General features: G+C 41.4%; 1 protein-coding gene across 12 annotated transcripts; it reads left to right on the top strand.

Moving 5' to 3' along the window:
- Positions 1-614: 614 nt before the first annotated feature.
- On the top strand, positions 615-14,444 carry LOC107269719 (disks large homolog 5). 12 transcript variants are annotated; one of them, XM_015743873.2, is made up of 13 exons: positions 615-695; positions 1,720-1,825; positions 2,213-2,230; positions 2,604-2,751; positions 2,943-3,291; positions 3,353-3,772; positions 3,848-4,936; positions 5,043-6,945; positions 7,127-8,114; positions 8,193-8,434; positions 8,516-8,745; positions 8,819-9,038; positions 9,157-14,444. In XM_015743873.2, exons 2-13 carry the CDS (start codon positions 1,783-1,785, stop codon positions 9,261-9,263), a joined length of 5,757 nt encoding a protein of 1,918 aa, XP_015599359.1. In that variant the 5' UTR covers positions 615-695; positions 1,720-1,782; the 3' UTR covers positions 9,264-14,444. The 12 variants fall into 12 exon arrangements, with proteins under 12 accessions (XP_015599359.1, XP_024942820.1, XP_024942824.1 ...); XM_025087052.1 differs by lacking the exon at positions 615-695 and adding an exon at positions 928-1,061 and having other exon boundaries at positions 3,854-4,936; XM_025087056.1 differs by lacking the exon at positions 615-695 and adding an exon at positions 928-1,061 and having other exon boundaries at positions 5,043-6,159.
- Positions 14,445-14,582: the final 138 nt, after the last annotated feature.

The raw sequence follows: 14,582 nt of genomic DNA, 5'->3' as shown, positions 1-14,582 counted from the left end.
ATCCCTTTCCTTATTTACCTTTTTGTTTTGTGTTTTACTGTAGTTATTGATAATTATATGGATATTAACGATAATAATAACTATGATTAAAAAAACTTATAACAGTGGTTGTTTTTATTAACGTTTTCGGTATACCTTGAAATGTCTTCTGTAATGGACAAACGGGAGAAATCATGGTAAAAGGATTTTTCAAAGGATGTTTCCTTCCGGTTCCGGCTCTTTCATACATACACATTTTTGTATAGAGAAACTGTGTCTAGTACGGACGAAAAATATAATTATTAGGAAGTATTTCCGTGAGGCAGTTGCTATAGTGAAGCTTAGAACAAAGAAACCCTACTAACCAGACGGTTAAAATAAAAAGTTTCTTTGGTGTCCGGTTCCATAATCACGATGTATTGTTTAAACTCGGTTAACTCCGTTATCAGGCAATCAGACATTTGTATTTCAAGATAAACGGAGTTTAAACAATAAATCGTGTTTGTGAAATCGAGCTTGGAGAGTTTCCTGTTGGTAGTATTTGTGCGCAAGCGCAATGGATCGGTATCAATATCTGGTTAGCTCAATAAATATTGAATTCTATCGCATTTACAGTTTAGCTTCAAATAGAGATGATGTACAACACTATTACGTCATTGGCCTGACAGGAGTTTTCTCAAGTACAACTAAATTATGTATGCGGAATCTAAAGGACGGTAAGAATGATCCACCATTTAATGTTTTTTTTATGGGAAAGGTCAATTGTCTCTCGATGTCTTTTTTGCTATACAACTGTAAAAACCTTTGTCTTGATTCTACAATGATTCCAGTCCATTCGAGAAGGTTCAAAATGTAATAAAACGAATTTCGCCTTGCCATATGTCCATAGCGAGTTTGCGTTTGCGAGTTTCATTCAGTGGCTCCTCCACCAATTGGCGTTCAGGAGAACTAACCGATCCGTCGCGAGCAGCGCTACGTCGCTCATTTATAAACCAGTCTCAAGCATGTTTATTGCCAGCAATGTGAATCGGACTGTAGTAGCGAATGAAAATGGCTAATTGTCAGGCTTATTGGTGCAGCAGGTGAGCTATTGATTGTTGTCAAATAATAAGTGGTCGGTGCAGCTAGGTATGACAGTAACAGGACGTCCTGACGATGTGAGTTGCGCGCTAGTGAGAAAAAAGTGCTGGTTACGTGCCGCCGAAGAAGGTAAAGAGGCTCCTTGGCAAGTACCATAGGAATCATCATCATTTGGGGCTGGTTGGTCCATTTTTATTCGCTGTTATGGGATAGTTTACTATGAAGATTATACGATGGACGTCGCGACGCTTTGAGACGATCGTAATACTCAGTCTGATACTATTTGAAGAATTATCCTGATCGGCAAGTGACAAATAGACGGTCTACATCAGACACATCATCAAAACGTAGATTGGCTCGCTATGACCATTCGAAAAACATACGCCCTTCCACTATACTTTGCATTTATGGTTTTTGTGGAAAATCATGGATTTTCATGGATTTCATGTCCCTCTTGTCTGACCTCGTTAGATACTTATTATAGCACACCTATAGTCGACCATTACTGTGAATAGACAGTAGACCTTCATGCTTCGTTATGCTTTACAGTGATCGGATGGACAGACTGATACTCAAAAGCTGGGGTTGATACTGGATGATGATTATTGATTATATTGGTAATTAATTAATGGTGGTGCAGTAACAACTTTTCTGTTATAGGCTGAATCAAGAGAATACCTCTTTGGGGAAAATTTTGTGCTAAGATTATTGGAGCTCGATATTATGGCTTCTGGTGCGTCTTCCTTGGACAGTGCTGGAAGTAGTGGTGAGTAATTTTTAAATGTATAGCAACAATTCAATATTCAATTTCGATTCTTTACTATTTTGTTTTTTGTTTAATTTAATTTATGCCCAATATAGTTGTACTTTCATTCTTAACCAATGTATACAACTGTGTCAAAAGTTTTTTAGCATTGTTAAATTGATCAATTTCGTAATTGCGGGTAAACAAACCATGAACAACAAAGCTTACATGCGTGACGCGCGATTTCTTTCCTGGTGAAAGCTAGCAAAGAAACCGAATGCATTGCTCCAGCTAGTTTAACGAACCATTGCCTGAAATGTATGGTTATTAAGAAACTTCATTAAATTCACCAACCATTCTCAAATGAATTAAAATAAGCCGTGCTCACTCTAAATAATTTCATTTTAGATGGGGCACTCAATATGGGTGAGTAATTAATTTATGCCAATCAATTTATTATATTGCTTGCCATATACGGATCTACGTTTTGCAAGAATTTTAATTCATTTCATGCACAATGAGAATGAAGGAATGGTTTGATGTTACTGAACTATTTTTTTCTCCAATTTTTCTTTTTTTTTTGGTTTCACTATGTATTAGAAATATCAATCCTCAAGTTTTCCATAAGAATATACCATGAATCTTAGACTCCTAGAGAAAATCATAAAATATCATTTGTCTTCGCTCTACCCTATATAATTACTGGAGTGCAGTTGCTTGGATTTCATATTTTTATTGCATTTCTCTCACTGTTTTGCGATGTGTGCCGTTGGGATTGCCTTTTCATTGCGGTGCTCAGAACGAGATAGTGGAGGCTATGGCAGTGTTGGAAGTCCTGTTGGGGGTCCTGAGTGCCGTAGCGACTACGAAGGTTTGCAGGCACAATGCGACCAGGCGATGCATCAACTGCAGCTACTTAGACATAAGCACTCCGACACAATTCGACGGTTTGTGTAGTTTTCCTTTTTGTTTTGCTTTATCACGGTCCAGAGGACATGCTCTTTTGTCATATAATACTACCTGCACTAGACTGTCTTGCATAGGACAAATGTACATGCATGATTTACCAAAAGTTTCAGCAAGCATTCACCCTCTATTATTAATTTAATATTTGATTGTTCGTTTTACGGATTCCCAGGTGTGAGCATACTATGAAGGAGTTGGAGTACTATCGGGGACAACACATAGCAGTCATGAATCAGCTGGAGGCAACCTCCCAAGAAAGTGCCGCATTGCGCGGGAAGTACTCAGACCTGGCAAACGACAAGCAGAGGCTCGACCGCGAGGTGCAGGCCCTGCAGAAGGAGGTAACTGAGTTAAGGTGTCAGAATCAAGAGGTTCTTGTGTCCGATGCTAGTAATGCAGATGCAATGAACCAGCATTACCTTTCTGCATTGAGGAAGTACGAAGCCATTAAGGACGAGTACGATTCTCTAAGGAAACGATACGACGATCTTATATCATCGCATTCCTCAGCGGTGAACAAGGTAGGCTCTATGAGTGTTGAATGGTGATAGTGTTTTTATTGGGATTCTTGTTTGAATTTAGTTGGAATTAGCACAAGAGGAAGCTGCTAGATTAAAGAAACAGTGCGATGAAGTGGCCCAGGAACGTAATAGCGCTGTTCGCGAAAGGAATGGATTGAAGCAGCAATGTACAGCTGCCATCAGACAATGGGATATAGCACTGCGTGAACGTAATGAGTATCGTGAAGCACTTGCCAAGGTACAACAACAGCATGAGGAAGCTGTCAAGGAGATAAACCAGGCAATGGTGTTGCGTATGAAGGCTAGCAAAGACATGAAACGACTGACTGAGGAGAGGAACGCCGCTCTGCAGGAGTACAGTTTAATTATGGGCGAGAGGGACACGGTGCATAAGGAAATGGAAAAACTAGGAGACGACCTGACCCAAGCTTACGCTAAAATCACGCATCTGGAAAATCAGAATAAACAGTTTGTCGAGGAGGTTAGTATCCCTGTATATTTCTATCTTATATTCCACGTTCCTCTAATGCGCTGAAACTGTGTATCATTGTTACAGAAAAAGACTCTCTCATATCAGATAGAAACTTTGAGACGTGAAATCTCGTCAGCGCTGCATGATCGTGATGAGGCTCTCAAGGAGTGCAACGACTTGCGTCAGAAGTTCGGCGACTATTCCGAAGGTTCCAGCAGGGATTACAAGAATCGCCTGGAGTTACACTCGTATAACAGAGAACGTGACAATTCCAGCAAAGAGGCAGAGCGCGAAACGAATACGAGGGACTATGCGAAGCGAGAAAAGGAGCGAATGGACAATCTCGACCAGGCTAATCTGGAGCTAGACAAATTGCGTAAATCCGTGGACACGCTACAAGCGGAACTCGAGGAGGCTATTCAGGAAGCTGAGGTATCTAAGCGTAGGAGAGACTGGGCCTTCAGCGAACGCGACAAGATTGTTTTAGAGCGCGAGAGTATCCGCACCCTTTGCGATCGTTTGCGGAAGGAACGTGATCGTGCCGTATCCGATCTTGCTGGCGCCTTAAGGGACTCTGATGATATAAAGAAGCAACGAAACGAAGCATCGAAGGAGCTCAAAGATCTCAAGGAAAAGATCGAGTCTGGTGATCATGCCCTGAGGTCAAGTCAATACGGCCAGGGTTTGTCGCACAGTCATGATTCTGCTATTGATACAGAGGTTACTGAATGGGATGTAATCACAATACACCTGGATCTTACTAGATTATGTTTGGATACGGATCGGGATCTTGGTTTCGTTCTAGTCGGTGGTAGGGACGATCCTCAGTATCCTAACGATACTGGAGTCTACGTTGCTCAGGTGACACAAGGCAGTGTTGTTGACGGCAAGCTCAGGGTTAATGACTGTATTATAAGGGTGAATAATGTTGACTGTACTTCTGTGTCTACGAGGATGCTCTTGGAGACGCTGCGAGCTAGTACTATCAGTCCTGCCACTTTGACTGTCAGAAGAAGACGTTTGAGCAGAAGATCTTTGAGGACTACTCAGATTCCAGTGAGCTCCGTTCCCCATGGCATCGCACTGGAGCTTGGAATTTATATATCCAAGATTTCACCAGGAAGTTTAGCCGCCAAGGAAGGAAATCTTGCCGTAGGAGATAGGGTTTTAAACGTGAGTGCTTTTGAATATATTTTTTATCGCCTGAACACAATTTAGTCCTAAGCTGCTTGCTTATGATCGGCTTGAAGCGCCGTACACAGAAAAATGTTTTCTTTAGATCAACAGCAAACCGATGGACGGTATTAATTCTGCTCACGAAGCCATGACGATTCTAAATGACAACTCTACGGATGTTTTGACAATTACCACCCTGAAGGGAATACCTTTGCCGTCGGCGAACACTGAAGCCATCTCCATGGACAGTAACTTTAATCCAGAGAAACAGAAGATGGTGAACAGTTGCTCGCAGACGGAACAGGAACGGATGATGCTGAAGACGACACAATCAGATGACTACGACCGGCGATACATCACATCGAACTTCGGTGATCGGAGCGTCTATAAGGTGTCTAAATCGACGAGCGGGGAGAAGCCTAGCGGTATCAGCAACGCCTGGGACAACATACGTGAGAAGATCGATATAGTGCGAGGACGTAGGCACAGCAAGGATAGGGAAGACAAGAAAAAAAGACACCGGAATTCTAGTCCCAATACATTTGAGCAAGAGCAGGACGCTATTGCTGAACTGGATTCTGTAATAGAGAGTTATCACAAGAAGACAAATAATGGCGTACTGAAACGTAGCAAACGACGGGGTGAGAAGGTGGAGAAGAATGGCGGCACCTGGCCGAAGGCAAGAGGGGGTCCATTGATACAAAATGGCACGGGTACAATTTTGCATCCCCGAAAAACAAAGGAACGTCTTCCTTTGAGTGTACTTCTTAATCATCCTCCAAAGTATGACAGCTTCAATTATAATCGTATTTCAAATCCCATACCGCTGTCAAACTTTGCAAATGTCAGCAACAGACACACAGTCTATAAGGCTGTAGAAATTCCTATACCGAATATCAGCAAGTCAGGCCAGTTATTTAATCAGAAGTCATTCACACCAGCAGTTCAATTTAAGGATATTCAAATAGATAAGAAGCCAATGATAGAATTTGATACCAGCGAGAATCGTCTCGGCTCGACACTGGCGCCGTCTGAGACAAGCATAGATTTCTCAGTGAAGTCAGGGAACATTGGGAAGGATCTGGATTACTACACGAAGAAGCGCACCCAGAAGTATCCCGGGAACGACAGCCAGGTAGATACATTGCAGCACAACAGGGCCCACTCACAACTCTACGCTATTGGCTCGACACCAGCTGCTGGACCACGTCAGCTAGCCGGTAATTTCTCATTTCCCCCCTATACTCACTCTCATCCCCATCCGCATCAACAGAACTCCCTACCCTCAAGGTATCCGTCTCCACCCTCTCTACCCTCTGCCCAATCTGGTGAATCTATCGGTCTGCCTGATGCACGGTCCTATTCATTTGAACCCCCGTATAGTCCTGCACCCCAAACAGGGTTCAGTCACCTCCATACACCCTCTGTAGACTTGCACTATCACAAGTCCAGAGCACACCCCATTGCTACTGCATATGATGTACCTGCCTACACTCACGGCTACGAAGGTGGCACGTTTCCGAGGAAAAAGGAGAACCAGCGATTTCGTATACCGTCCAACCCAAGTGTGACCTCGAAGAGCAGCGTGGGGAAACTGTCGACGGGAAGTATAGAAAGGACATCCGAGAGAGGCAGTCCAATGCCGACCTTTCATGTGGAAGTACTGAGTCCAGGAACGGGAACAGTTAAAGGAAATAACAAGAGATCCAGCATGCCGGATTATTGCTACTCCCAGCCGAGGCCAGCACCTGGTGAACTCAGGAGAGTTCACATAGACAAGTCTGTTGAGCCACTCGGTATACAGATTTCCTGTCTCGAGAGTGGTGGCGTCTTCGTCTCCACTGTCAGTGAACACAGTTTGGCCTCCCAGGTTGGTCTCCAGATTGGCGATCAACTACTCGAGGTCTGCGGCATCAACATGAGAAGCGCCACCTACCAGCTTGCGGCTAACGTTCTGCGCCAGTGTGGTAATTCTATTACGATGCTGGTGCAATACAGTCCGGACAGTGAGTATCGTGTAGGGAATGAATAAGGTTCTCCTTCGTTGGATTTATATTAACATTTATCACGCGAATCCATTATTCTCTCTATGTCCAAGCACTAGAGTCTCCTGATGCTGTTTGTAATCCTCTTACTCTAGAGATTGATTACCATAATTAAAGTATTCGACATTCTTTTCATGCAAAGAATATAATGAACTGGAGGGTTCGGGTTCCTCAAGCTCGTCCGAGGCTGGCGGAGAGGAAGCAGCGAGTCGTAGTGGCTCACCAACACCGTGCAATAGTCCAGAAGCGCCGAGGAAGACGACGCAACCTTTGGAGACTACTGAACCGGAACGGGACACTTCAGCCACGCTGAGTGTGATAAGATCGGACCGAGAAGTCAGGACGTCGGCATCCCTGGACATCAGGAATACTCAGGAACGCGAGAGAGACATTCGGAATTCCGCCTCCTTGGATATTAATATCCGTAATCCCGAACTGCGGAAATCAGCTGCCCTGGATATTAGAAATAGTGCCGCTCTGGATAATATCAGGAACTCAGCCACCCTGGATACTTTACGCGTTGGAAATAGTACTCTACCCCGTGCTCAGATGAACCAGGCTGCCATGACAACGTTGCAGCGACAAAATGCGACAGTCAGAAGTCCCACTCAGGAGGAGCAACAGCAAAACGGGAAGAGTCCACCTCCTAGTGAACCCAGGTACCTCTTTATAGAGACCAGAAAGTGCGCTAACCTGGGTATCTCCCTGGTCGGTGGAAACAGCGTTGGGATATTCGTACATTCAGTTCAACCAGGATGCCTCGCCGAAGATGCGGGTCTACGTACAGGAGATCGTATCCTGGAGTACAACGGAGTGGATCTACGTCAAGCGACGGCTGAACAAGCTGCTCTGGAACTAGCTAGACCAGCGGACAAGGTCACGCTGATAGCACAGCACATGCCTGAACGGTATAAGGAAGTCAGGGACAAGCCTGGTGACAGTTTCTACGTGAAAGCTATGTTTGACCGTGTTGGCGAAGTCAGTGACAGTCTTCAGCTTAGATTTAACAAGGATGACGTCCTTTACGTGGACAGCACGATGTTCAGTGGTACGCCAGGACATTGGAGAGCCTGGATCGTGGACCAAGCTGGACGACGACAAAAGTGCGGAGTCATCCCTAGTAAATTCAAGTAAGTTTTTTTATTCTTAAAAGCACATCTAATTCTATAAAAATAATGCCCTATCGATATACATCTTTATTTATACAGAGTCGAAGAGGAGCTCCTTCTGCGAAGATCTCTTGGCGATTTAGAGACGGATACTGGAAGACGGGGAACTACTAGTGCCCGGCGAAGCTTCTTCCGCCGTAAGAAGCATCAACGTTCCTCCAGTAGAGACAGCAAGGAGCTCTCACAACTGACAGGTGTCAATTTGGGTTGGTACAGTGACAGTGGAACTCTCAACGAAGAAAATCTTCCTGCAAGTTACCAACGTGTGGAGAGGCTTGACTGTAAGAATTAAAAGTTCCCCATAAAAAGTATTCCTTTACAATCCCCTTTACATTACATTTTTCATTTATATTCGTCACCAGATCCAGCATTGAGACCAGTGCTGATAATCGGCCCACTCAGCGAATGCGTAGTGACTAAACTCCTACAGGAATTTCCTGAAGAGTTCGTTAGGTGTTTACCGGAAGCAATGCACTGTTCTCAAGCAACGTTAGAGCAAGGTCTACGAGACTCCCTCTATGTAGACTACCGAAAGAAAGGCAGCTACTTCGAGTGTACAACAGTACAGGCAGTAAAAGATATCTGTGAAAAGGTAAAAAAGAAAACATAATAAACAGTAAACTAATAATACGTTTCTGTAATCTAATATTCCTTTAATTTCTCAGACTTCTCACTGTATCTTGGACATATCAATCGCCTCCATTGAACGACTTCACAGACATCGCATCTATCCTATCGTCCTGCTGATAAAATTCAAAAGTACAAAGCAGATAAAGGAAGTGAAGGATTCAAGATATCCCAGCGATAAAGTCAGTGCAAAGGTAGCCAAGGAGATGTACGAACAGGCGCTGAAGCTTGAAGCGGAATACAGACAGTACATTTCCGGTAAGTCATACCATCCTAATAAAATTGTATCTTAAGAAACGGCAGTCAGGAATGGTTATCCGGTTTCCCCAAAGAGGACGACCGGTTAAATTACATTTTGGGCCCTGTTCGATTACAGCCGTTATCCCAGCTGGAGTGAACGTGGCGTATATATGCACGCAAGTTAAAGGTGCCGTAGACGACGAGCAAAGTAAAGCGTTATGGGTGCCTTGCGGGCCACCCTGACAGCACCGGGGGGGCCCCCATAAGCCACAATGGAAATCCATCTAAATTCCATAAGGGGGCCCTTACGCTTTATTGCGAATACAACAAAGAGAGATACAATTTACCTAGAGTTCATTGTTATCGCCTCTGGTATCCCTAGAAGAAGGGATATAACACGAGCGACAGTGTGGATAAGGATTCTTTAACGAATCCATGTCTCATCGACTAGGAAAAAGCTCCTTACACTTACATACACCTTTTATTTTCACCTTTCGTACTCTTATTCTTCGTCTTCCTTACTAATTATTATGAATATTTACTTTTCGAGCTCACTCGGGTTGTGATGATTATTCGCCCAGGGTTTCGCCGTTCGATTGTCTCGTGACGCGTTCGCCTACCCTGACACTCGTATTCGTGCATATTACAAGTATCCATTACTTGGTACATGCATTATATATATTTATACACACACAACTCGTTAAAGTATTGTCACAGGCGTGACGAGAACGCCTTCATTTCACTGAGGCTCCAAAGTTCCAAGAGAGAAAAGCAATAACGACAGTACAGGGTTCTTACAAGGATCTTACATCAGATTGATCGTAAATAGGAGTATATAAGGTAAAATAGAATCAGATCTATTTTTGAGCTTGCAGGACGATAAGGAAAGTAAAGGGAAAGAAAAATAGAGAAGCATTATTCATTAAGACAGCAGTTGTCGCCCACTAGATAAGTTCGACTAAAGTTAACTCGCTAGACCAAGGAATTGAATAATAATTAAAAGAATCGAAAGAAGGAGCAGATAAAAAATAGTAAATGGGAATTGAAGTTTGAAAGAAAAGGAAACAAAAAAAATTGGTTCCTCCTTTCGTCTACTGACCATGCGTCAGAGTGTACCTACACTGGAGGAAATGACTGCGCAATTGATTATTAATATCGAACAATGACGTAATTCATTCGAGTTGTAGATGGCAGTACGGTAGAAGCGAATGAAGCATTACGAGAGGCCCTTTTAGCCTTATAGTCGTATGTCAATATCGCAATGACGCCGCAATCGTCATGGTGTTCTTTTTTATCAAATTTATAAACGTGAGGAGAGATTGCGAAATGGAATTTTTTAAATCGCGTATTCAGTCGGGTGCCTTCCCTTTATAGCAGGTTGCATAATTGAACCTACGTACGCTGAGTTACGTGCGTGTTTGTATAGAAAAACCTATTTGGAGGAAAAAAAACGAAAAGAAAACAAGATAACAAAATTGATGTTCAAAAAAAAAAAGAAGAAACTTAATTAATACACGTAACCAATAGTGTGCGAAAAGAAGCGTTTACAGTGAGAACAAAAAAGGATGATAAATGTTAAAATTTATTACTAATCACGTATGCCGACTCGAGATCTAGATGGCTAAGCGACAAGCTTTAATTAATTATCTATTTAATTTTCCTTATCTTTGTCTTTTTTTAATTAACAGACCCCCCCCATCGCTCCCTCCCTGTTTTTCTCTCTTGTTTTTTCCTCGGAGCTATTCCCATACAGTTTCGCGATGCTTGATCGCCGTCTCATAGGGGATGATTACGAGGATACAGAAAAAGTCGCGTGACCTTATCTATCCCTATCTCTCTGTGTCCTTTATCGTTATTATAATTCTTTCTCTCTCGTTCTCCTTTTCCTCAAATCCCCCTCTACCGCCCATCCTTCCACCCCTTTCCCCTGACATTCTCACGTAAAATTTAGTTTTCTAACGAGACAATATTTAGGCGTTAAGTAATCACCGAGACCAAAAATTAAAGGGATATAATAATTCATAAGGGTACGATTAAAGCTAACGTCTCATTGGCAGAGTGAGAGCGAGAGTTTAAAATGAATAAAGTGGAGACTAGTAGAGAGAAAGAAGAAAAAGAAAAAGGAAAAATAGAAGGATAAAATGAAACGTGATATTTTGGCGGGAACGCGGCTCCCGCTTAGCCAAATAATAACACAATCGAATATGTAGTACTCCTTTTAAAACTAGATATGAGATATCAGTGACGATATAATTTTTTTTTTCTTTTTTTCTTTATCTCTCCCGTGTTACGCAATAGCCTCGCTCGTTTAACGTGCGACTTTTCTTTGTAATAACAAATCGCAATAGTAATTCGTTAACACGTGCGAGATCGCTGCCCGTAATCTTTTTCCTCTTTTTTTTTTGTTCGTTTGTTTGTTTTAATTCCATTTCGTGTATACGCGCAATAGTTGGCCGAAGGAATGACGTTTCCTCGCGTTCGACACACTCTGGACGATCGCGAGATAGAAAGGCTAAGAGAGAGAGTTAGGAAAAAGATATATTATATACGAAAGAGGAAGGAAATCGAATCCATGAGGATTAATAGAAAAATCGTGATTTAATCTATTAAAATCATGGCACACCTGTGATACGAATACTGCTTCGTCGGACATATCATCTCTTAAAACAATCATATTATTGTATACTCGAAACTTTTCTAATGCCTGTAAAACACACGCGCGATGCGCGGGCGTGCGTGTACTGTAATATTACTATAGTAAAAAAGGTACATTAACTGTGCGCATAGCAGAGCATAGTAACGGATAATAAGTATTCATGTATTTTTGATTAATGATTATTAATCGTCTTTATCAATGCACCTTATATCGTTGTCGCAATCTATCGTCAAGAATCTACGACACTGAACTCTGACAGCTCTGTATCTTTATGTACGACCCTTTAACCATCCCCGTTAAGACTTTTCTTATGCAAGATATCAAGAAGATCAGACCAGCTACGCGATGGATCCTTAATCCTTTAAGCACATTCTTACTGTCGATTACAAGAGGTACATGCATAAGTATGATTAATGTTTATTGAAAAGAAATATATATATATACGAAAAGCATCGCTGGTGATAACGTTTAGCTAAATCATGGGATAGTTGAGATTTCTCCACTTACACAGTGATTCAGTATCTAAATGCATTAAAGTGCGTAAAGAATAAGAATCGTGACTAAAGCTCATTAATTATATATTTCTCTATTTTCTATGACGTATTCAATATTTATATGTGTTTTGTAATTCTCATTGTATAAATATGTCACTACGATTATAATCACCATCCATGTCACCGGTTACATTGACCCTCGCTATGTAACTCCTCCCCCTAAACTTTTGACAGTATTTGTAATTCACTTGTCGGTTAATTAGCGTCTAATTGTCAATGATCATTAAGAATTTCACGTTGTCGGTACAGCTCTAGTTAAACGACTCGTAATGTTTAGTCATGACAGTTACTCCGTTTAACAGTGTTCCATGTGTTCGTGTTTATAATTTTTTTTCAAGTGCTGCAGATATTTTTTTTCTTAAATTTACTTTCGCACGGTGATAGAGGGTGGCTCCATCTAGAGGAAATATGATCAAGATGATATTGACAGGGTTGGTAGAAAGTTAGAACGGAGTAGAAAATTGATCGATATATGCATATCATCACTTTTGTTAGGCTACGTAGTTAAAAGTGTCTTTGAATATACGGGAGTGATGAATTAAGGGGAAAGATATATGTGCAGGATTCATTCGACTTGGATGTGTTTTTTTTTTTTTAAATCTGATAACTATTTTTCTCTTGGTTATTTGTCCTTGGTCGTTGTACCTTGCCATTTGGTTATTATTTTTGGAAATTAATTAATCGGGAGTTAGTATTGCTGGGTCGATTGAGATGAGATGAAAAGTTGAGGTTTTTCGAATTTTCTATACCTGCCATGAGTGCGAGAGAGATGGTGCTATCGGGATTTATGCGTGTAAAATAAGGACGAACATACTGGCAGGCCGAAATCGGTGGTTAGTCTCTTCAGTAATCATTACTTTTACACGCGAATGTATATGATCGAGAATCATAGGTTGTCGACGTGAAAAACAAAGGTTGTCTCGCAGTAACCATGTATTGTCATATAAAAGCATAGCCGAGTTGAACAATCCTGTACATATACGGAAGAACAAACAAGCACGAGTAGTATGTAACGTGGAATTGGGATGCACTTTCACGTAGGGAAAATTAAAGGAAACTGAATATGCATACGTTTGGGAAATTTAAATTTGTATACTATCAGGTTGGTCAGAAAAAACGTCGAAGGGAAGTCCATTTAGGGGGTGACTTCCTTTTAATTGCGGAACTGCGGTATTGAGTAGGTAGCTCACGCAGCCCAAGACTCCGGTTGAACTTTTGAACCGGATTATCCTGTGATTAAATTGCAACGTGTTCACGCAGTGCGATTGGATTGCGATTCTTTGTTATCGAGATAGACTATTTTTTTATATAAAATTATGCGAAAAGCGTGTCCGCCTTTTGCGCGTCTCCTTCGAGAGACGATTGATAAATTCGCCATTTGTCCCTTGTCTCTCTCACTCGTCGTATCTGCGTTTAGAAATGAAAGAGAGAAACTCGATCGAGAATGACGGGGTAACGTGAAGGAGTAAAAGCGATCGTAGTGCGAATTTGAATCGTGAAAATTGAATGGGAAACAGAGAGAGAGAGAGAGAGAGAGAGAGAGAGAGAGAAATGAATAATTAAGGGGGTTTGGGGGGTAAATCTATGTATGACGAGGGGTGAGTATGATAAGTATGAGAAGTACGAGTGAGTATGAGGGGAGATAATGTATATGTAGATTTGAAAAATTTTTCTTCGTTTTCTATTACGATACGATGGTAGCTTGTATTGACTAATATACTTTATTACTATTTGAATGATTAACTATACAATATACAATTGCTCTACGAGACTACTATACCGTGAGGGAATTTGAAATGAATTTTTTGAAGGTTTTTTTCCTGCAATGGTTTTGATACCAAATGTTTTAGCACATATTTATAAATATTTCTATTTATACACAGCTTCGCCAGTGCCACGTGGGCGTACATGCATTACAGAAACGAGACACTGTAGCAATAACAATGCATATCCGTTCACAGGTACAAGGCATCTACATGTATTATAGTACGGTATAATATTATGACATTTGTAATATTATATAATATATATGTGACACATTGATTGATATACGGTATACATTACTATAGGTATTATTGTTGACGATGATATACAATTATTTTGAGCTATTACTCAGTTTCAAGAATGGATGCCCAAGAAAAGTATTAACGTTTAACGTTTCGTTATTGTTTATAACTATTTCTTTGTATAAAAAAAAAAAAAGAAGCGAAAGAAGAAGAAACTTACGAAAAAGAGGATGATAATTAAAAAAAAGGATTATCACGACGGTTCGCGCGCTTATCCACGCGTCGAGCAGTGAATTCTTTGCATACCGGGTGGTCATTTAATATTTCTTAACGTAAGCGACACCTA

Source organism: Cephus cinctus, unplaced genomic scaffold (assembly GCF_000341935.2).
Source record: "Cephus cinctus unplaced genomic scaffold, Ccin1 Ccin1_scaffold0689, whole genome shotgun sequence".
Lineage (NCBI taxonomy): Eukaryota > Metazoa > Arthropoda > Insecta > Hymenoptera > Cephidae > Cephus > Cephus cinctus.
The sequence above is the reverse complement of the archived record's forward strand: the minus strand, read 5'-3'. Positions and strand labels throughout refer to the sequence as shown.